Source organism: Aulonocara stuartgranti (assembly GCF_965226115.1).
Source record: "Aulonocara stuartgranti genome assembly, chromosome: 7".
NCBI lineage: Eukaryota > Metazoa > Chordata > Actinopteri > Cichliformes > Cichlidae > Aulonocara > Aulonocara stuartgranti.
In genome coordinates this window covers 39,685,784-39,707,890 of record NC_138945.1, presented here as the reverse complement: position 1 = coordinate 39,707,890, position 22,107 = coordinate 39,685,784, and the positions used below count along the sequence as shown (strand labels likewise).

The following is a 22,107-nucleotide window of genomic DNA, read 5'->3' as shown; positions in this document are numbered from 1 at the left end:
TTGGGTGCGCCAGTGCACCAGTGCAACCGTAGCAAAAGGTTAGTCTTGAGCCCTGTGTGAACCCTCAAAGCGGCCGCATGCGCAAAAAGAAGACGTCACACACAAGGCGCTGTTTAGGCCCAGAGACAAAACAATATTGTTTGACTGATGGCCCTTAATATAAAGACTTGTTCCAGACTTTACGTTTCCCAATTTTACTTTAAGTTGTAAAGTTATTTTGTTATTTACATTTGGCCTAATAATTATCCTTATTGCTGTTTTAGAGACAGCACCTCCATCAGGACAAGCTCTATGTTCGCACCTACACCTGCAGGTGGCAGCATTGCAGCTCTGTGCTGTTTGCAGACCGCTCATGAAGCTGAAGAGGAAGTTGCAGAAAGCAAACGCGTTCCTGTCTCCTGCTGCTCACCGACAGCTGGAAACCTTCCTCACATGCTTGACCTCTGCACGTTTCTTCATGACTGCGCAGGTGAGTCTTTTCTCACCTGTGCGAGTTTTCTGACGTTACACCACGCTGACTGTATCACATTTACCTGTCAGAGAAACAGAAGTTCAGACTAGCTGCAGGAAACAAACATTCAAACAAAACTCAGACATGTGATCGGAAACCGAAGCCGAACCGAAGCCGAACTCCGGCTCATGTCACGATGACGTCATCAGCGGTGTTTAGACTGAAACGTATGTTTGGGGTGAAAAATGTTCAGATTTGATGTTTTTCAAACGGACTTTTGGAGGCGAACTAAGGGCGCCATGGCTGATCAGCAGGAAAAGGTTAATCAAACAACGAAAGGTCAAACTTGATCCTCCAAAAGGCTCCTCCCCCTTTCAGCCAGCACACCTGCGGTGGTGTCTGTCCTCCGTGTGTCTGCAGGTCTGCGCTGATGGTGAAATCTGGAGATGAAGGGAGAGGATTAAAAGGATAAAGACACAAAATTAGTTTGAGTATTTTATCAGGTTATGTTGAGGGGAAAAACATATCCGGTAAAAAGTTGTAACATTTGTATTTTTTATGAGTTTTTAGATGGTTTTAAGGAAAACTGTCATTAATATTTAAACCATTTCTAATATTTAAAAACATCTAAGGCATTAAAGTGATTTATTCTCCCATTGTCGGTAGAATAAGAACCATAAGTGTTGGGTATCTGCTGAGCTGAATGAAGAATCTGACCTAAATACCGGTTTGCTAACTTCCAGGAACATGCGTCTCCTGAATACCTCCATGCTCTGTCCTCCCTCCTGCTGCTGAACATATGAGAGTGTAGGAGTCAATATCTGAGGCATGCTCAGATGCGAGCCGCACTGAATGAATAAACACGTCTGTAACAGTTTCGGTAAACAACAAAGGCCTAATGTGATTTTTAACTTTAATTTTCAGGTTCATTTGTGATTAAATGTAATTTTAAAAGACATTCTGCAGGATCAGCACCAGAGCCCCTTTAAAGGGTGGGTTGGATAAGGGGACTTTACTATTATTATTATTGTATTATTTTAAAAAGGGGTCAGCAATCACAGTTTAAAGATTACAGTCCTTTATGATTACTAAACCTGAACTCTGGGTCAAATTTACAGGCTTATTTAAGGATAAACAAGCTACTTTAAACCAGTATGTAACCAAAGATGTATACACAGTACACCTCAGAGAAATGTAGCCACAGGTGTCTGTGAAGGTTCTCAGTCATCCAGGTCATCGTAGTCAAAGGAGCTTGCAAAGAAAAGCATCTGGACTTCTTTAAGTTGCTTGAAGACGTTTCACCTCTCATCCGAGAAGCTTCTTCAGTTCGAGGGTCAAATGGTGGAGAGTCCCAGATATAAACCTAGTGGGAGTGACCCCCCACAGAGGGACAAAAGGACCCCCTGATGATCCTCTAATCGCCTGAGCCAAGGTGTGAAACTGGGTGTGGGTCCCAATCAGCCAGAGTTTCGGGCGAGCTCAAGATGGCCCAGGATGTGAGTGGGCGTTCAGGCGTCTGGGGAGGTAACTCAAAACTGGATTATAGATGGCAGAGAGTTGGTGTCGTAAACCCCCGCCTCTGTTCAAAGATGGTCGCTCACAGTGGACATAGATGGCTTCTTTCACTCCTCTTTCAAACCATCTGTCCTCTCTGTCCAAAATGTGAACATTGGCATCCTCGAAAGAGTGTCCTTTATCCTTAAGATGCAGATGGACTGCTGAGTCTTGTCCTGTGGAGGTGGCTCTTCTGTGTTGTGCCATGCGCTTGTGAAGTGGCTGTTTGGTCTCTCCAATGTAGAGGTCTGGGCATTCCTCGCTGCACTGTACAGCATACACCACATTGTTAAGTCTGTGTTTTGGCGTTTTGTCTTTCGGGTGAACCAGTTTTTGCCTGAGCGTGTTGCTGGGTCTGAAATACACTGGGACGTCATGCTTGGAGAAAACTCTCCTGAGTTTCTCTGATACATCGGCTACATAGGGGATGACAATGTTGTTGCATCTGTCCTTATCCTCCCTTGCTGGTGTCTGGTCTTCTTTTCTGTGCCTCTTTGCTGACTTTAAGAACGCCCATTTAGGATAGCCGCACGTTTTGAGTGCTTCCTTTACATGTGTGTGTTCCTTCTTTTTCCCTTCAGGCTTAGAGGGAACATGTTCTGCCCGGTGGTGTAGGGTCCTAATTACTCCAAGTTTGTGTTCCAGAGGGTGATGGGAGTCAAAGAGGAGGTACTGGTCCGTGTGTGTGGGCTTCTAGTAAACTTCGATGTTGAGGTTGCCATTCTCTTCAATGTGCACGGCGCAGTCCAGGAAAGGCAAACAGTTGTCCTTTGTGTCTTCCCTGGTGAACTTGATGTTCTTATCCACAGAGTTAATGTGCACAGTGAAGGATTCCACTTCTTTTGTCTTGATTTTGACCCAGGTGTCGTCCACATATCTGTACCAGTGGCTGGGTACTCTTCCTTTGAAAGAGCCAAGAGCCTTCCTTTCCACTTCCTCCATGTAAAGGTTGGCTACAATAGGTGACACGGGGGAGCCCATGGCACAGCCATGTTTTTGTCTGTAGAAGCCTTCGTTGTATTTGAAGTATGTTGTGATGAGGCAGAGGTCTAACAGTGTGCAAATCTGATCGGGTGTCCTGTCCTCCAAGGAGCTGTCTTCTTGTAGTCGTTTTCTGACAGTCTCCACGGCCTCCGTGGTGGGTATGCAAGTGAAGAGAGAGACTACATCAAAGGACACCATGGTTTCATCTGGATCCAGGGTAAGTTTCTGGACCTTGTCAGTGAAGTCGGTGGAGTTCTTGATGTGGTGTGGGGTGTTCCCCACGAGAGGAGCAAGGATGGTAGCAAGGTGTTTTGCAATGTTATAAGTGGCTGAGTTTATGCTACTGACTATGGGTCTGAGTGGGACAGCTTCCTTGTGGATCTTAGGAAGTCCATAGATGCAGGGTATGGCATCCCCTGGGTAAAGGCGGTGATATTTAAGGCGGTCAATAATTTTGTCCTTTTCAAAGTCTTGAAGGAAAGCTATAACTTTCTTTTTGTAGCTGCTTGTGGGGTCTCGCTTTAAGGCTTCGTAGGTATTGTTGTCACTGAGGAGAGTAGTGATCTTTGTATGGTAATCTGTAGTGTTTAGGACCACGGTGCATCTTCCCTTATCAGCTGGTAAAACAGTGATGTTGTGGTCTTTGCTCAGGGAAGCGACGGCCTTCTTTTCTTGTATTGTGAGGTTGGACGGAGGGACTTTGGCACTGGAGAGCGTGGCTGAGACTTTCATCCTGATTTGCTCTGCTTCTGTCTGTGATAATTTATTAATCCGTATGGCAGATTCTGTGGCTGTGATGAGGTCCACTATGGGCAACTGTTGTGGAGAAATGGCAAAATTGAGTCCTTTGGCTAATACTCTCTTTTCAGGTTCAGTGAGAATCCTGTCTGAAAAGTTCTTAACCCATTTCTCCTGACTGGCATCAGGTGTGTTTTCTTCTCTGGGTTGTGTAGGTTCAGGATGAGGAGTGTGTGTTTTTGAAAGCAAGGTGTGAAATGTCCTGCGTTGTCTTTCTTTTCCTTTAGAGTGTTGGACCCGCTGAGCCTTGTCCACAAACTTGTAAACCTCTTCTAAGATTGGAGAGGGTAGAAGGGTTTCCAGTTCCTGCAGAGTCTGGCTGATCTTGATCTGGAGGGCATCTATGGTGAAATGGACCTGTCTTATCCTTTCACTTAAAAAGTGATTTTTTGCTCTCTGTAGAATCAAGTCTGCTCTGTATCCCCTGACCGTGGATCCAAGGCGCAGGCTCTTAGAAACAACTCTGCTTTGTCTGCATCTTAGGTTGAAATGGAGATGGTTCCTATGATCCGCTAGTTTCCTTGATTCCCTTTCATACTCCCGCACCAGTTGAAGGGTGTTCCTCCAAAAATGTACGGCAATATGTCTGTGAAGGTTCTCAGTCATCCAGGTCATCGTAGTCAAAGGAGCTTGCAAAGAAAAGCGTCTGGACTTCTTTAAGTTGTAGCCACAGGTGTAAAGCTGACGTTTAGGGTAGAAAATTCCCAACACGTGTCCATTTGTTTTGCAGTGTTTGAGTTTGTCATGCTTTAAGATGAGCTTCACAGGCTGGAGAACGACCTCTTCAGTTTCAGAGAGACACGACGGGTATTTCCCAGAGTCTGGGCTGCACAGGCCCAGCCACTCTGGCCTCCTCACTCATGCTGGTTACTACAAATTCAACTGAGCTTACACTGCATTAACTCTGTGGGCGTTTAAGTTTTTCATGACCAAACTGTATGAATTCATGTCATTTACAGTTGAAGGGTATCATTAGAAATCAGCTGAAGGCCACAGTGACTTTTTTAGATGGGCCTTGACCCCCGTTTATGTTTTTATGATGCTTCTTTAGCGAAAGTCTCAGAATTTGTAATAAATCTGGAGAATTGATGAGTTAAGAGGGTATTTAAGGGAACCAAATCACAAAAGTCTCAAAAAATATTTATTTAGTATTTGGGGGATAAAGTATGTAATAAATTCAGAATGACAGTTTTTGGTTAAAAAACAAAAAATAAATAAATATTTACTAAAATGTTAAAAAAACACAAAAAAACTGCCAAAAGTCAGAATTGTGTGGTTCAAAGCTGACTTTGATATCAATATCTTCCATCATCATTATTCATTATCAGCTGTCATGATGAAGAGTAGGAGGAGGAAGTCTTCATCATGTCTCCAAACACAAACAGGAAGCAGTTTGAGTTTTCCCGTGTTAGCAGAAATGTACACGCTGATGATCGGAAAAATATTAGAAATGCTTTGATCCTGAAGCTTTTTGATGTTTAGTCTCCAATAAATAGATTAATGAACAGATTTCCCAAACGTTTAAGTGTTCCTGTTCATGGTTTCCTGGGACGTGTAGCCTCAGTGTTACATCACAGTATCTTTAAGAAAGTCTTCATTTTGAGCTGGCAAATTCCATTTACAGCTTCATGTGATGGAAAAACATCTTTTAATGAAGCTCCTGTTTTATTTATGAAGCACATTTTTGACACAAAAGCTTCAGATAAATAAATATAACACGAACTCCACACAGGAAACAGGAAGTTTGAAACCCTGAGAATGACTCAGAACTCACTGTTTAACGGTAAATAATCTGATGGATTCAGTTTTTCTCCTTCAGGTGTGCGTGTTGTACTTCGCGAAAAGCGTTGAGCTGGCAGGTGTGAAGGAAGAGAAGACTGTTGCTGTGCCAACACCAATCAGCAGCCACGACCTTTGGAAGCTGTTGCTACAGCGGCACCCAAGGTAAAAAAAGAAAAAAAAAGCGCACATGAACATACGTGTGAAGACGAATCAAGGTCTAACAAGTGTTTGTGTGTCCAGACTGTGCGAGCTGCAGGACGGCGTCGTGTTGGCAGTGCGTCAGGAGTACGTTCCCATCGGCGACCAGGTGCTGACTCTGGGAGACGGAGACGAAGTCGCCGTAGTGCCGCCGCTTAGCGGGGGCTAAGAGACTTGAGACTGTAAGTAATTACTGATCAGAGATCAAGAAAAAGGTCCATGTCAGGTATTTGCTCTTGCTTCACTGCACAATTTAAAAATCAAAGCATATTTTCCTGTTGTGACTTTAAATCCAATAAATTAATGATAAAGAGTCAACAAGTTTGATCTAAACCACCATTTCTTTTCAAAGATGTCGAAGGAGCTGAGCGATGTCTTCAAGCTGAGCCGTGATTGGCTGTCTGTGCAGGAAGTGGTCGACTCTGTCAGCAGCCCTTCGTGTGGAGCCATTTCAGTATTTATAGGTTTGTTCCCATTTACTTTATTTACTTACCTGGATGACTGAGCATGCATCAAGAAGCAATATGGCACGTTTCTTTTATTTTTAAATATTTTAGAGGAAAATAAGTCAGAAGCATTTGATAAAGGGGAAAGTGATATATTTAATATAGGATGGGGATGTAAAGTGTCAAATGCTGGAGAGGAAAAGAAAATCTAGCATATTGATAAAATATTTAAAATTTTACTTCTTATAACTACTCAAATTTGTGTAAAGGCATTTTAGAAAAACAAAAGCTGAATTTTTATTTAATGTTCCAATACAGCATTTCAACATTTCATGTAAAATTGTGTGAAATGCCAGTATTTAAGAAAGAAGGTAAAGTAAAAACATTTGAGGACAAAGCTGCAGTTCCATTATTTTAGGAAGCTCTTCTAGTTACTTTGTTTTCAAAACAAAGTATGTTTTCTTTTATTTTCTTTTAAACTACAACACTTCAGGGTAATGCTTTACAATAATTGGAGTAACTGTTGCAAAAGCCAGATAAAAATACTTTACTTAATAATAACATCTTGTTGCTATGTCATTTTAAATCTGTTGTTTGATTTGGACACGCTGGTGAGTACGTCGACCCCGGAGGGTTAAAATACTCAGCTTTTATTTCTGAAGCATGACAGTCAGATTTCCTGCTCAGTCTTAATATTTTCTACAAGTATTTCTCAAAGATATTATTAGTGTTTTGTATTTAAAGTTTAAAAAAAATAATATAGAGGTTTGTTAAAGCAGATCAATAACCAGTAACAGTCACAGCAATGAGTCGTCCTTTTGAGATCAAGCTCCTCCTCACTGTGTGTCAGACTACAAAGAGCTGTTTAGTGGTTCAGGACCAGGTGTGGATGAGGGGAAGACATGAGTCCTCACATTGCTGGCTATACAAATTTGTGCATGCGCCTGTGCGTGCTATGTGTGTACACAGGTACCACCCGCGAGGACGAGGCAGACGGCAGGAAGGTGGTTGGACTGGAGTACGAGGCATATGAGCCCATGGCCCAATCAGAGTTCAACAAGCTGTGTGCTGACATCAGAGCGCGCTGGCAAAGCGTGACACACATCTGCGTCCACCACAGGCTCGGGTGAGGACGCTAAATGTGGCAGGTTGGCGGGGCCACGCTGGTGTTACATTTGTAGTTTTTAACTTAAATAAAAAATATGACACATAGCTTCCACCATCAGGTGGGTGAAGGTGGGCGAAACCAGTGTTGTCATGGCGATCTCATCTCCTCACCGCCATGACGGCCAGCAGGCGATCCAGCACTGCATCAGCCAGCTGAAGGCTAATGTCCCCATTTGGAAGAAGGTGATACCTCGGAGCCAGTCTGATCAGCGCGATCGACACATCATGTCAATGATTATTGATTATTGATTGTGTGCTTGTGATCAACAGGAAGTTTATGACACGCAGGAGGTGAACTGGAAGGAGAACGCTGAGTGTTCGTGGTCCAATCAGAAGAAACCGCCAGAAAACACATTGTCTGAGGGAAAACCTAAATAAAAAAATGTGATAAAACACAGATACTTGTGGTGGGCGGAGCCATAATTATATGTTTAGACCATTTGAGTTTAACTCTAATTCTCTTCATTTAAAACACAATATTTCAAAAAACTAATGATCATGTAAAGCTTAAAATGTTTTAAATTTGTATTTTTGTATTGACTGAGTCTGACGGTCACATAGATTTTTTCCCCCTAAGATACTAAATGTATGAATGCTGTAAAATCTTCCAAAATGAACTAAAAACCATCATCAGAACATGAAGAAAAAACTGCTGTAAAACTTAGTGTCCAAAATATCTGTGTGTTATCTTGAAGGTAAAAGCATGTCTGTGCTGTCATTTGGTGTGATACCAATTTATACCACAAGGTGGAGCAGTGATTAAGGTTAAATCTGTGTAACCTTGAGTGAACCACGTGAGTTATTAGATTATATTCGTATCTACAGTGGAAGGCTGGGAAAAGTAAATCTTGGGGAGACGGAGGATCTGAAGATGTAATAAAGGTTTAAAAAAAAAAAAAGCAGTACGCACACCTGCTGATAAAATGCTGCCCTCTGGTGGTAAAATTTTCAATCTGAACTTTGCAGTTAAGATTAAACTGAAAAGCATCATCTTCCTCTGGATGAAGGCAAGCACACAGGTTGAAAGATTTCTCTGTAGTCCACAGGAGGAGGGTCAGTCTGGTGTATTGGTGTTCCAGCAGGAAGCAGGGCGTCTGGTTCACGCACAAAATATGAACCAAGAATTCCTGCGAGTGGTGAACGTGAACTAGAGAGAGGACAAAAGGCTGAAAATCTGATAAGATGTGAACTGCTGTGCCTTGAGGTGAAGATTTGTTCCTGTCAGTTTGCTGATTAATCTGAAGATGTTTCCTGTCCTCGTTATCGGGCGTCAAACAGACGCGACGCAGGCTTCGTAAAAACATTTTACAAATACTCACGTGTGACGTGAATGATTGAATTTATCGTAGATTAATTGGTTTCTCAAACAAAAAGCATAAAAAATGACCTGATATCAGTCGTCACCTCTGAAACCAAGAGACCATAAAGACAGTAGAAGGTCTGAATGTTTGACTCAGCAAGGGAAATATTAATTGTGGCAAGTTTAAAAGAACCATTCTTGTGCCTGCAGGCACTCCTGCAGTGAGATAAGATCATGATGACTAACAGGCGGAGTGTATCTGCATGTGAATCATGTTTGCGATCGTGTCAAACAATAAAATCTCCTGTAAAACCAACGACGTCATCCAAGAAGCTTAAGAAATCTAGAGCACGTGGTCACCAGAGATAAAAACAAAAGGACATGAAGTAAAGCGTGTAACAGTGAAGCAGATAATAAATCTGCACAACAGCTGGTGCTCACACTAGCATACAGCACACCAGCTGCATTTTACCACAGTGGAGCAGTTTTTATGATATTTATAAATACAGGAAAAACAAATTGAAACCTCTGTCAGAATCATGGTAAGAGGTCGAGTTCCAGGGAAGAAAAAAGCTCTTAAGATGTTATTTTTGGACAGAATATTACATTTGTGTATTCAGTTATGTCCAATTCAGTTTCTTTTAATACCGCCATGATAAGTGCCCAGAGGTGTTTCAAGAGGGTTAATCTGTCTTCTACTGGGGGTAACTATGTCACTGTGTTACGTTCCAGATCATGTTAAACTGATGCTTGTGTTTCCTTTACGTGAGTAGAGACGTTTGCTCCACAACAAAATGCAGGGAATATAAATTAGGGATTACAATTTCAGCAGAAAGCAGGAGATAACATTTCTGTGTCTTTAAATTTTTATGTTTCCTCAAACGAAACCTGATCTCTACCCTTCAGTGATTCACTCTTTCCTTCACTGGCTGTGTGTGAAAACTAGTAGACATTCGAGCTACCTGCTCAGGTGATCAAACTCAACAGGCTCTGAACCTGTTGAGTCACCTGATGAAGGTGAAACTAGACTACTTCTTCTTTTTTTTCTTTTTTTTAAGAAAAGGTTTCCATAGGTCATCGCCTCTCATTTCACCCATTGCTAAATGGGTGAGGAAAATGAAGCAAGCATTGGGTTGCTGTAACTAACCTGATCAATTAATACATGCCTGCTTCTCACAGGAGCCTTTACGTTGGCCGTTAAATGATCGTGCACCTTTTATCTAACCTCTTTTTTTCTTAACATGTTCAGAGGATAACATGCCCCATATGAATGATGTATAAAACGATTCAGCAATAAATTAGATGTTTCTGAAGCAAACAGTGGACAATGTTTGGATTTAGTTATTTCTGTTAAGTTATAGAGATAGAAATTAAACAGAACAACAATATGAAACCATTATAATAAATAATTATGATTGCTAAAACACCATAAACAAATAAACTTTAGTTACCCCTAAAATGGGAAATTCCCGAATTCCGCAACTCAAAACAGGAAACACAACCAGGAACAAAAAAAATAAACTAGATTAACTTTTCAGTAGATGTTACTACAAATAAAAGCGCTCAAGGAAGTAGAAAAGCTAGGTTAAATGTAACAGCTCAGCAACTACAAGTCTAAATAAAAATACCAACAACAACGAGTAAAAACTAATGCGTTTGATGTTTTTAAATGAACAGCTTTACTTTGAAATTGTCCCGGAAGTCTGGTAACAGTTTTTATCCCCCAACCCTCCGCTATTCCGGTCAGCTGACCAAGAGTCGGTCTGCTGACTGTCAAACCCTCCAAGTCTGCACTGATACTGGGAGACTACCGTCACCGGGCCGAACCCTGCTCTGGCCATGTTATCGGAGCTCCTTTCTCGGGCAGCCACCTGACACCCTCCGCTGTGATCCGGAAGTGCAACGGTTAGCCTAAACACGCCAAAGTCGCGGAAACAGCCGGATTCTCCCTGTCTTCCGTGACCGCTCATCTGGTCGTCTCCATCCCGAGCCCGTGTGACTCCAGCCGGCCCACCTCCCAGGCAGCTTCCGCTGACAGCCATGGCCCTGCTGGACCTCGCCATGCAGGGCCTCGCCGTGTTCGGCTTCATCCTGTTCTTCGTGCTGTGGCTCATGCACTTCATGTCCATCATCTATGTGTGAGTGCATCGCGGAGCGAGGCTCAACATTGCTAACAGCTAGCCTCGGCACAGCTCCTTCCTTTATTTCTGTCTGTCCCCGTGTGATTATGTGTGAACGGGGTTAAACTCGGAAATAAGCCGACCCCCTGCTCCTGGGGACGGGTTTGTGGATGTATGACAGGAGGTGAACCTGCAGCCTGGACGGTTAGCTCTTGGGCGTTTTCCTGGTTACCGCTAGCCGGGTAATGTTAGCTCGGACGGGATATTCCGGTTACTGCGGTCCTTTCAGGTGGTAGTTAACTAAATCACGTCATTAATTATAGTTTTATAAACCGTGAATCGATAACAAGGAACCTGAAGTAACCGTATTTCATCGTACAGAACATTTTAAATGGCGGTAGATGTTTAGGTGACGTTTCTGTAGCTTATTACGCACCTAATTTCCTGCTTCCTCTTAACGCAGAATCTCACTTAATTAAAATAGGATTTTAGAATTTTCATTCAGCAGCCGCTTTTCTTACATTATGGAGTGTATGTTTAGTGTTGTCTTTAAGTGTTGTGAGCCGTTGTTTAATTCGGCTGTAACCCATTTTATCTTTTACTTTTTAATTCCATGAATTTCTATGTTTTTGGTCATGTTTATACTTCTGTACACAGAGCATGACTAAATCAGTTAACTTTTAGTAGGACAGAAGATAAGCATCGTACATAGAAGCCATACCTTTGTGCAGCACCATAAGGGAAGCTGAAAATGAGCATGGGCTTTGGTGCTGTGGAATTTGTGGAACTTATCTTTGCAGCTTAAATTTTTTTTTAATGATTTGGACTCAACAGAGTGAATTCATGCTGCAGGTCTTATAGCAGCACCTGACCTGGCAAAAACAAAACAACATATCCTGTAAATGGACTTTAAAGTTTAGGCTCCTATTCATTGGTCTGAACATGGTTCGTTCATCTCCACCGCTATAGTAAAAGTTCCAGGCAGTCTAGGATTTAAACCCTTTAATTTGCCGGGTTTTCGTAAAGATTAGAAAACTTAAAGAAGTTTCTTTTAAACCCCTCCAGATCTTTGAAAGAGCAAAAAGCAGCTCAGCTGACTTACTGAAGGTTTTGTGAGATTTGCTTCCCCTGAAATTCTTAAGAAGTCATGTGACAGCTTCCTTTTTTTCAGTAGGGAAAGAAAATTGGAGCATACTTCAAACAAACATGGGAGATGTGTTTTAGTTGGCTGTTAAAGGTGAAAGATAACGCGAGTTGATCTGCACAAGGATGTGGAACTGTTGGAGGTAAACATGCTTCCAAAGTTTCTTGGAAATCCGGGAATCTGTCACAGTATGTTCATACATACAGTGTGTTCAACACGTTCATACATGTTCACACTTCCCTGGAAGATGTAGGGAGGACTGCAGCATTCATGCCTGCTTTCAATGGGATTAATATTTGGAATGAAAATGACACATCACACATGCGCTCTTCTAAAGATGTGTATTGCCAGAAAATAAAGTTATATGTTCACTTTGACAACATGTGAATCTATACAGATAACATGAGGATGAAATAATTGGGAAGGCTAATTAAAAGCTGAGCTAGTTTGTTTATTATCTTAACATAAAATTATCTGTAAGGACAGCAAAGCCATGTGCTTTCACCTTGATCGCCTTTCCCTCACTCTTATCCTTGGATCAAACAGCCTTTGGTCTTATTCATGACCATTAACAGGACGTATGCTCAATGTCAGCATGACGAGTGAGGCAGCCTATGTGAAACGGACTCTCATGAAGAGCCTTTTGTCTCACAGGCAGTGTTTTCACAGGAAAACACCAGCTAAACTCCTTCATCACATAGTTTAAACCTAAAGTGATGCCTTGAGCTGACAGAAAGCATCACTGACAGAAGCTGAGAGAAAATGAATCATATTTTAATCTAAATGAACTGTATCACTTAGGAGTAAAAAGGAGCTTTTAAGCATGACAGAAAGAGTGGTTCGATAAAATGTTGATATTGACTGTCAGATAAACATATCAACAGCAAGAAAGTGCTTCTATGCACAGCTATGTGCGAGTGACGCCTGTACCACAGACCTCTGGGTGTGAAGCGTTTGTAAGGGTGGTGCCCTGTAACTCCGTCCTGATGGTAGAGGATATATTCACCATGAGGAGGGTGTGAGACATTGTTGAGGATGTCACACCTTTTTCCAGCACTTGGAACTCCCAGAGTTGCATCATACCATGTTGTTCCTAACCTGCAGTGTTTACAGACATATTAAGGTCTGCACAAAACACACTCTGTACTTCTGTCCACCTCCAACCATCTCCACATCAAGTACAAACCTTGTAATCCTTCTCTAAATGACTCAAAGCCATCCCGCTCGCTCTAAAAGCAAAAATTATCTCTTCTGTTTTCAAATGGAGAAAACACAGAGTAACAAAGTCTGTTTCATCTTCTCTCATCAAACCACCAATCATTGCACCTTCAGTAAATTAAAGACTTCAGATGAGTTAATGTACTGCATTCACAGAGTAATGAATGGAGATGTACTGCAGTACACCCCGGAGGGCCGTCGTGGCAACAGATGATACTGCAGCTTTCACTCTAACGTGCAGTGATCAGTCAGCTAAAAAGGATTGAGCACATCTGATGATTGTGCTGTGCAGCCTTTGATATGTGCTCTTACTAAATGCAGATGAAACATGGCACACACAGGTTTGGTCGAGATGACTGTGTATTTTGTGCGGTACATGTAAAAGAGCATTTCCTGTATGGCCTGTGCTTTTGATATTTTTGGTACAGGAACTGTTAATGAGGACTTTCAGGCTCTGGGAACTCGATGGGTCTTATGAATGTTCTTATGAACCTCAAATATGAGGTCTTATGAATCAGATTTGGAACAGGCGACTGAAGAAGACCCTCTTTCACTCCTGCTGCTTTTCGAATATTAATAATTTTAAAAGTCTGAGAAACTTCCTCTGCTTTTACATTTACTTCCTGGCCAGGATTGTTCCACAATATCAACTATGGTCTGTGTTGAAATCTGTTTGTTTATTGTCTAATTTCCTCTTTCTGAGGAGAAAGAAGCGAGTCGCCTTTGTTCCCCTGCAGACAGCTTGTTTGTGCTTCCTCGTTTCTGCTTTTACTTCTCCAGCTACCCATAGTTTATCTTTTAAAAATCTCTATGTTGTGTCAAAACTTTCCCTTATCAAAAGAGAACTGTAGAGCCTATGAAGATGCCGTAGCTTTCTGTGAGACAGTGCACTGTCATTATTCTTATCTCACTGATTGTAGCTCAGGTTTGCTGGTTTTAAGCGGCTGTGTGTAGAGAAGTGTTCTGAACCCTGTAGTGCCTTGTTTATATTTGCTAAAATATAAATCCAGGTCCCTCTCCTCTCTGGTAGGATGCTCTGAAGTTCCTCAGTAGAGTTTACAGGGTATTAGAAACAACATTTGGTAACCTACTTACCTAATCGTATCTTATCTCTGCTGCAGCCCAAGTATTTGCTCTCTGATTAATATAAATAAGCTATAAAAAACTTTACAATCTCCATAGATGGGTCTAAAGGACAAGGACAGAACATCACTATGATAGTGTGTAGCTGTTGCACCATCTGTCATTAATATAAATACAGACACCTCCACCTGCTTTTTTTCACCACTCCATTCTTACAGGATCGCTGAACGCTGTGATGTGAAGGGAGGAACTCTTTGTGTCCTTTACAAAGTTCATTTCAATTTGTTTTTCTAATTTTGTAAATGTGTTTTTGGTTCAGTTAGTTCCCAGTTTTTATTTCTTTGGAAGTCTGGTTCTTGTTTTTATTTTAGTAACTAAAATCTCTTAACAGGCTTAGTTTGAGCTCACTAGGAAAACCTCAGTCTGGATATCGTGTTTGTGCTTCCAGTTAAAAGGCCATCATTGTCCTCCCTGGATCAGAACACTTTGCATTAATTTTAATAGTTAAAGTAAGCTGCTGGAGCAGGTCTGACACAGGAAAATATACTAGCTCCCTTCCAGTTAGCGCTGTTCGATATAACGATATATATCAGATGACGATATAAAAACGTCTGTCGTTTCATTTTACGCTATCATTTGTTTCGTGGTGTCGCAAAATAAACTGTTTACGGCAATATTTCTTCATCGTTTTGGTGGTCACTGTAGGGGCTATATTAATTTCTTAAAGTTCTCTCTTTCTCTTATATTTAATATAACCACACTAGAGACGGACAAGCGCCTGTTTTTATGCGTTGTGGTTAGCAACAACGACGGTAACAGCATCGCGTGTCCGCTTCTTTATGTTCCACATAAACCTTTCACATAAAGCTCAAGATCCTGTTGAGACTTTTCAAAATAAACTGAATCACGTGAAAGAGCAGATTATTTACAGATGAGAAGTAAAAAAGAGCCGGCAGGTGCTAAAAACTAAACCGTAGACTCAAACGTTAAAACAGGCTTTTCTCCACAGCACGCCGTGTAATAAATACTCACAAAGAAAACGGCGGCCGTTACAACTTATGTCTAAAAATGTATAGTTTCATGCGTCGGTTAAAACACTCGACTCCAGCTACATGACTTGCAGCAGGAAACACTTCATGCAAGTCGAGCTGCCCGAGATTCACAGAATTTACAGAAAATGTTACATTTTTGTGATTTATATCGTTATCAGGATGATAGAATTCTTATATCGGGATATGAGATTTTGGTCATATCGCACAGCCCTACTTCCAGTACAACAATAAAGTTAAATAGAACCTGGAGCTATAAATCTTTACCTTTCCTTTGGCCAAACTGATTTCCTAATAATAAAATAAAACACTGAAATAAATCAAAGGTCACCCGTTAGATAAAACGCAATCTGTATGAATGAATGATTTTATTTTTTTAGCCCAGTGATACATCACAGTCAGATTATGCTAACAGGAACTTTTTCACCCAGGCGCTGCAGATTTTCCATTCTTGATAAACCCAGAGACTCAAAATAGATTTTAAAATATGTTGGTTATGATGTTCTCTTTAAATAATGTTTTTATTTGTTTGTTTTTTCAAATGTTTCTTTGATTTTTACCTGCTGACCTTTGACCTCTTTCTTTCAGACGTCTTCACCTCCACAAGAAAAGACCAGAGGTCAAACAGCCGTTCATGCAGCTAGCTGGAGTTTCTCTGCTGAAGCCACTAAAAGGAGTTGACCCGAACCTGATCTCCAACCTGGAGACATTCTTTACACTGGATTACCCAAAGGTGAAGCCAAATACTCCCAACCCAGATAATTACCCCTTAGTACTCCCCCCAGCTAACCTATCATGACTGCCTGACTACCAAGACTCCTACTGTCCCACCCTACAGTCCCAGTTACCATCCCACTGTCCTGGGCTACCATCCCTGTCCTTCCACAGACTGACCTTCCATTGCCTCAGTCTACCCTGTAACATTTACTAACCTTTGAGCTCCAATAATAAACATCTGTCTGCTGTTGTACCGCTTCTCAGACTAATTGAAACATCTGGTTTTACAGTTTGAAATCCTGCTGTGCATTCAGGATCAAGACGATCCAGCTGTTGACGTCTGCAAAAAGTTGTTGGGAAAATACCCGAATGTAGACGCTCGATTATTCATTGGTGAGAAAAAATTACTTTAAATTATGCTTTTTTTTTTCTTTTTTTTTTTTTCTTACATGTTTTTCATCTGTTAGCAGCTAACATTAGCATGTGATGTCTCTGGTTCTCAGGAGGGAAGAAAGTTGGAATTAACCCCAAGATCAATAACTTGATGCCGGGCTACGAAGGAGCTAAATATGGCCTGGTGTGGATCTGCGACAGTGGCATCAGAGGTCAGTTCTTCACCACTGATGTGATGGCTATCATTGTTTTCATTGTTGATTCTAAAGCTAACTCCCTTTGTGTTTGTGTGTTGCAGTGAAACCGGACACCCTGACAGATATGACTAATCAGATGACAGAGAAGGTGGGACTGGTACATGGGTTACCGTACGTTGCCGACCGCCAAGGCTTCGCTGCCACACTGGAACAGGTAAAGTCACACTAATGTAATGGGAATTATTTTCTTTACTTGTCTTGATGCTAACAAATGCTAACACTAACCTGTTTCCAGGTGTACTTTGGGACATCCCACCCCCGCTCATACATCTCGGCTAATGTGACTGGGATAAAGTGCGTGACGGGTATGTCATGTCTGATGAGGAAGGATGTTCTGGATCAGGCCGGCGGATTGGTCGCCTTCGCCCAGTACATTGCTGAGGATTACTTCATGGCTAAAGCTATTGCTGACAGGTTGGCACGTTAACATTAGCACCCTGTCGATGTTGCTGTCAGAGCTTCACTTCACACTTATCCTATCTCTCTGCAGAGGCTGGAAATTCTCCATGGCGACACAGGTGGCGCTGCAGAATTCTGGATCTTACTCCATTGGCCAGTTCCAGTCCCGCATGATCAGGTGACCTCAGTACTCATTACTGATTGATTAGTGATGGTTTTTAAATGTTTTTCCCTCCATTTTGCCTGTTTTTTTTTTTTTTTTTTTTTGGTTTTTTTTTTTTGGTCCATGACCTGCAGCAAGACATAATTTTATTTACATTTATTGTGTTCTTTAATTTCTTACCTGTTTTGTTTTTCACAATAAGCCATTAGCATTTAGTTTTTATTATTAGTTATAAGCAGCGTTATTAGGGGCGTGGGCTTTTGACTAAAGAGTGGTTGTAGCTGTTGGACCATAGCTCATAATTCTGAATCTCCTCTTTGACCTGAATCCTCAAAGCAGCTGATATTAATCAAGTTTTATGTCTGCAGGTGGACGAAGTTGAGGATCAACATGCTTCCCGGCACCGTGCTTGAGCCTGTTTCCGAATGCTTCCTCGCCAGTCTCATCATCGGCTGGGCCGCTCATTATGTGTTCAGGTACACAGTTGACCACACAGGGATGAGGTCATTGGTTGACTGGGCGTTTATTGTTCTTTAGCCTCAATCACCAAAAAATAGGTTAAACATTTATCACCTGGACATCATCCAGAGAAACTACAGTGGGGCAAAAAAGTATTTAGTCAGCCACCGATTGTGCAAGTTCCCCCACTTAAAATGATGACAGAGGTCAGTAATTTGCACCAGAGGTACACTTCAACTGTGAGAGACAGAATGTGAAAAAAAAATCCATGAATCCACATGGTAGGATTTGTAAAGAATTTATTGGTAAATCAGGGTGGAAAATAAGTATTTGGTCAATAACAAAAATACAACTCAATACTTTGTAACATAACCTTTGTTGGCAATAACAGAGGTCAAACGTTTACTATAGGTCTTTACCAGGTTTGCACACACAGTAGCTGGTATTTTGGCCCATTCCTCCATGCAGATCTTCTCGAGAGCAGTGATGTTTTGGGGCTGTCGCCGAGCAACACGGACTTTCAACTCCCGCCACAGATTTTCTATGGGGTTGAGGTCTGGAGACTGGCTAGGCCACTCCAGGACTTTCAAATGCTTCTTACGGAGCCACTCCTTTGTTGCCCGGGCGGTGTGTTTTGGATCATTGTCATGTTGGAAGACCCAGCCTCGTTTCATCTTCAAAGTTCTCACTGATGGAAGGAGGTTTTGGCTCAAAATCTCACGATACATGGCCCCATTCATTCTGTCCTTAACACGGATCAGTCGTCCTGTCCCCTTGGCAGAAAAACAGCCCCATAGCATGATGTTTCCACCCCCATGCTTCACAGTAGGTATGGTGTTCTTGGGATGCAACTCAGTATTCTTCTTCCTCCAAACACGACGAGTTGAGTTTATACCAAAAAGTTCTACTTTGGTTTCATCTGACCACATGACATTCTCCCAATCCTCTGCTGTATCATCCATGTGCTCTCTGGCAAACTTCAGACGGGCCTGGACATGCACTGGCTTCAGCAGCGGAACACGTCTGGCACTGCGGGATTTGATTCCCTGCCGTTGTAGTGTGTTACTGATGGTGACCTTTGTTGCTTTGGTCCCAGCTCTCTGCAGGTCATTCACCAGGTCCCCCCGTGTGGTTCTGGGATCTTTGCTCACCGTTCTCATGATCATTTTGACCCCACGGGATGAGATCTTGCGTGGAGCCCCAGATTGAGGGAGATTATCAGTGGTCTTGTATGTCTTCCATTTTCTGATGATTGCTCCCACAGTTGATTTTTTCACACCAAGCTGCTTGCCTATTGTAGATTCACTCTTCCCAGTCTGGTGCAGGTCTACAATACTTTTCCTGGTGTCCTTCGAAAGCTCTTTGGTCTTGGCCATGGCGGAGTTTGGAGTCTGACTGTTTGAGGCTGTGGACAGGTGTCTTTTATACAGATGATGAGTTCAAACAGGTGCCATTCATACAGGTAACGAGTGGGAGACAGAAAAGCTTCTTACAGAAGACGTTACAGGTCTGTGAGAGCCAGAGATTTTCCATGTTTGAGGTGACCAAATACTTATTTTCCACCCTGATTTACGAATAAATTCTTTACAAATCCTACCATGTGAATTCATGGATTTTTTTTTTCACATTCTGTCTCTCACAGTTGAAGTGTACCTCTGGTGCAAATTACTGACCTCTGTCATCATTTTAAGTGGGGGAACTTGCACAATCGGTGGCTGACTAAATACTTTTTTGCCCCACTGTATATTGATCTGTGTGTGTGTGTGTGTGTGTGTGTGCTTTAGATGGGACATGATGGTGTTCTTCATGTGTCACTGTCTCGCCTGGTTTATATCTGACTACATTCAGCTGACCGGGGTCCAGGTAATATCACATACTTCTAATTTAAAAGGAATATTTTTTTTCAACAACAATTACTTTTTCATTTTTAAGAATTCAGAAACACAAATATGAAGCTGCCAATTACTGATGTTTTCCGATTGATTTAATAATAATATGAAAAATATGAATGTTGTCTTAATTTTCTTCCTTTAAATAGAAAAGATGACAGTTTAGTAAGTAAGGTTAATTAAATTAAAAAAAAAAAACTTAAGCCAATTAAAAAATAAAAACATTAAAAACTGGAACAAAAAGATTAAAATATTTGAAGGTTCAGTTCAATAAATAATCGTAAAAATGTTTAGATTTAAAAGTTGTTGTTTTTTTTAATGAAAAACAATACAAACAAATGTAAGAAAGTTAATAAATTTAAATGAAATTGAAAAATAAGGAGATTTTTTTTTTAAAAGTGTGACTGATTACTGGTTGATGACATCACCACAGGGCGGCCCTCTGTGCTTCTCGAAGCTCGACTTTGCAGTCGCCTGGTTCATCAGGGAGTCGATGGCGGTGCAGATCTTCCTGTCGGCTCTGTGGGACCCAACCATCAGCTGGAGGACTGGACGCTACCGGCTACGTTGCGGAGGCACCGCTGAGGAGATCCTCGATGTCTAGTTACCTCGGTGACGGGCCTCATCTGCCCCTCCACCCTCACCTCCTCATTACAGCGAGGAGAGGAAGAGACTGATGTTTGTTTTTGTTTTTGTTTTTCTCTTTTTTTATGAGGAAAAACTGAAGAGTGTGCATGTGTGCGTGTGCACATGAGCGTGCGTGTGTGTGTGTGTGCGTGTTTTAACTATTTATCTTTCTTTTGGTGCTAAAAGCTGAAAGACGCCAGAACAAGCCAATGAGAGAGCAGGAAGCAAGGAAATATGTGAGCGACACATGCACTGAATCATCTGGTCTCTGATCAGAGCAAGAAAACAGGACGACCGTGAGCCAATCAGGACAGAGGACTACACAATACTCCCACCTGATTGGCTGATATTATTTTGCATGGAAGGTATTGACGGGCATAAAATAGGCATGAACGAGAGCAGACGTTTTACTCTGAAAGTCCTCTGTGCTGTCAGATATTTAAAAAACTACTTAATTTGAGACTGCAGCACAAACTTGAATGTGACATTCGTCACATTCACATATCAGAAGAACAAGAGTCAGCTTTCACTGTTTTTCTATTGCAAAGCCTTCTCTTCTTCGGTGGTTTTTGAAAAGCTGGAGCTGGAGGACTGTGCTGTTTTCAGAGTAAAATATCTGAAACCTTCTGATTATCACGACTTTTATCCGTTTCCATTGTTTTACAAAAGTAAACAAACAAAAAAAACCTTTTGGATAAAAGAGGAAAATCTGTCCTGGGTGGTTCTGACTGGATGAGCTGAAGTCGTCCAGTTCTGGTTCTGGAGTCATAAAGAGACTTCAGCTGAAACTAATCTTCAGCTCCGGAATCATCTTTACGTGAAAGGTGAATTATATTCAGCTTCTGAGCCTTGTGAGTCACTACAGGAAAGCAGCTGCTTGGTTTTTGCTTCTGTCCATAAAATCTGTGCAGCTTTAGGATAAACATAAAAAAAAATGCAAACATGAGCAGCTGAAGGACTTGAGGCCGCTGACTGTCGTTTAGGAAAAAAAATGAAGTGAACAATGAACAAGTGAAGTTTTCTCTTAATTCATCATTAAGTTATTTGAAGAAAAAAAATCCTTGTAATGAAATGAAATCGTCAGAATGTCATTATTTTGTCATTGTGAAGGTGCAAAGGTACGGAAACGTGACAAATTATTGTCACAAAATCAACAAGTTCAATCATCAGTTCAGCTGCAAAACCCATAAACGGTAAAATACTCTTTAGTCCGATGTGAGATGCACATCATTATTAAAAATAAAAATAAATTAAATATTTCTTTGCCATTTCATTTTAAATTGTTAAAACAACACAAGTATAAAATTGATCTAAATTTTAAACTGAAAAGATTAGAAAACTTCTAAAGGGATTGTTGTCTTCTTGAGTAAAATCCAGAAACAAAAAAAATTACAGTGGGAAAAGAGTTGTCTTAATTAAAAAACTAAATTACCAAATGAGACAATAACTTTTCTGGGAGCTCAAATGTCTTTTTCTCCCCTGATTTAATCTCTGACCCTGGAAAACACTTGGGAATCTAGCACTGAATGAATTCCAGTATTTTTTGTAAGGAACGGTCGTAGCATTTCAAGAATTTCTCTTAATGTAAAAAAAAAAAAAAAAAAAAGACCAAAAATCCACATTTCTGAAGTTTTCAGTCTGAACACTGTGTATGTGTGTGAGGATGTGAGAGAAAGTGTTTCTTTAAGCTCAATGTTAGCGTTTAGCTGTTACCGTAGCCACTTGCGGTTTGGTTGATGACATCACTCTGTCGGATGAACCCTCGTGGCCAGTCAGATGAATCATGTTTGTTTATTGTTGTTGTTGTTTATTTTTTCTAAAGACTTATCTAATGTGGAACAGACCAATCACAGTTCACAACTGTGTCACGATAGGAACAATAAAGTTTTATCTCAACCTAAAATCTGTA

At 41.3% G+C, this 22,107-nt stretch overlaps 2 protein-coding genes across 4 annotated transcripts; both read left to right on the top strand.

Moving 5' to 3' along the window:
* The first annotated feature begins 263 nt into the window (after positions 1-263).
* On the top strand, positions 264-7,777 carry LOC309712251 (molybdopterin synthase catalytic subunit-like). Of its 3 annotated transcripts, XM_082542917.1 has the most exons (5): positions 5,834-5,949; positions 6,120-6,231; positions 7,183-7,339; positions 7,440-7,563; positions 7,651-7,777. In XM_082542917.1, the coding sequence occupies exons 2-5, from the start codon at positions 6,120-6,122 to the stop codon at positions 7,756-7,758; spliced, it is 501 nt and encodes a 166-aa protein (XP_082399043.1). In that variant the 5' UTR covers positions 5,834-5,949; the 3' UTR covers positions 7,759-7,777. The 3 variants fall into 3 exon arrangements, with proteins under 3 accessions (XP_082399044.1, XP_082399045.1, XP_082399043.1); XM_082542918.1 differs by lacking the exons at positions 7,183-7,339; positions 7,440-7,563; positions 7,651-7,777 and adding exons at positions 264-469; positions 5,593-5,731 and having other exon boundaries at positions 5,810-5,949; positions 6,120-6,230; XM_082542919.1 differs by lacking the exons at positions 7,183-7,339; positions 7,440-7,563; positions 7,651-7,777 and adding exons at positions 316-469; positions 5,607-5,731 and having other exon boundaries at positions 5,810-5,949; positions 6,120-6,230.
* Positions 7,778-10,409: 2,632 nt separating this feature from the next.
* ugcg (UDP-glucose ceramide glucosyltransferase) lies at positions 10,410-22,101 on the top strand. The gene is made up of 10 exons (XM_082542906.1): positions 10,410-10,818; positions 15,883-16,027; positions 16,302-16,404; positions 16,515-16,616; positions 16,703-16,815; positions 16,897-17,075; positions 17,152-17,238; positions 17,592-17,699; positions 19,467-19,545; positions 20,005-22,101. Exons 1-10 carry the CDS (start codon positions 10,721-10,723, stop codon positions 20,173-20,175), a joined length of 1,185 nt encoding a protein of 394 aa, XP_082399032.1. The 5' UTR covers positions 10,410-10,720; the 3' UTR covers positions 20,176-22,101.
* Positions 22,102-22,107: the final 6 nt, after the last annotated feature.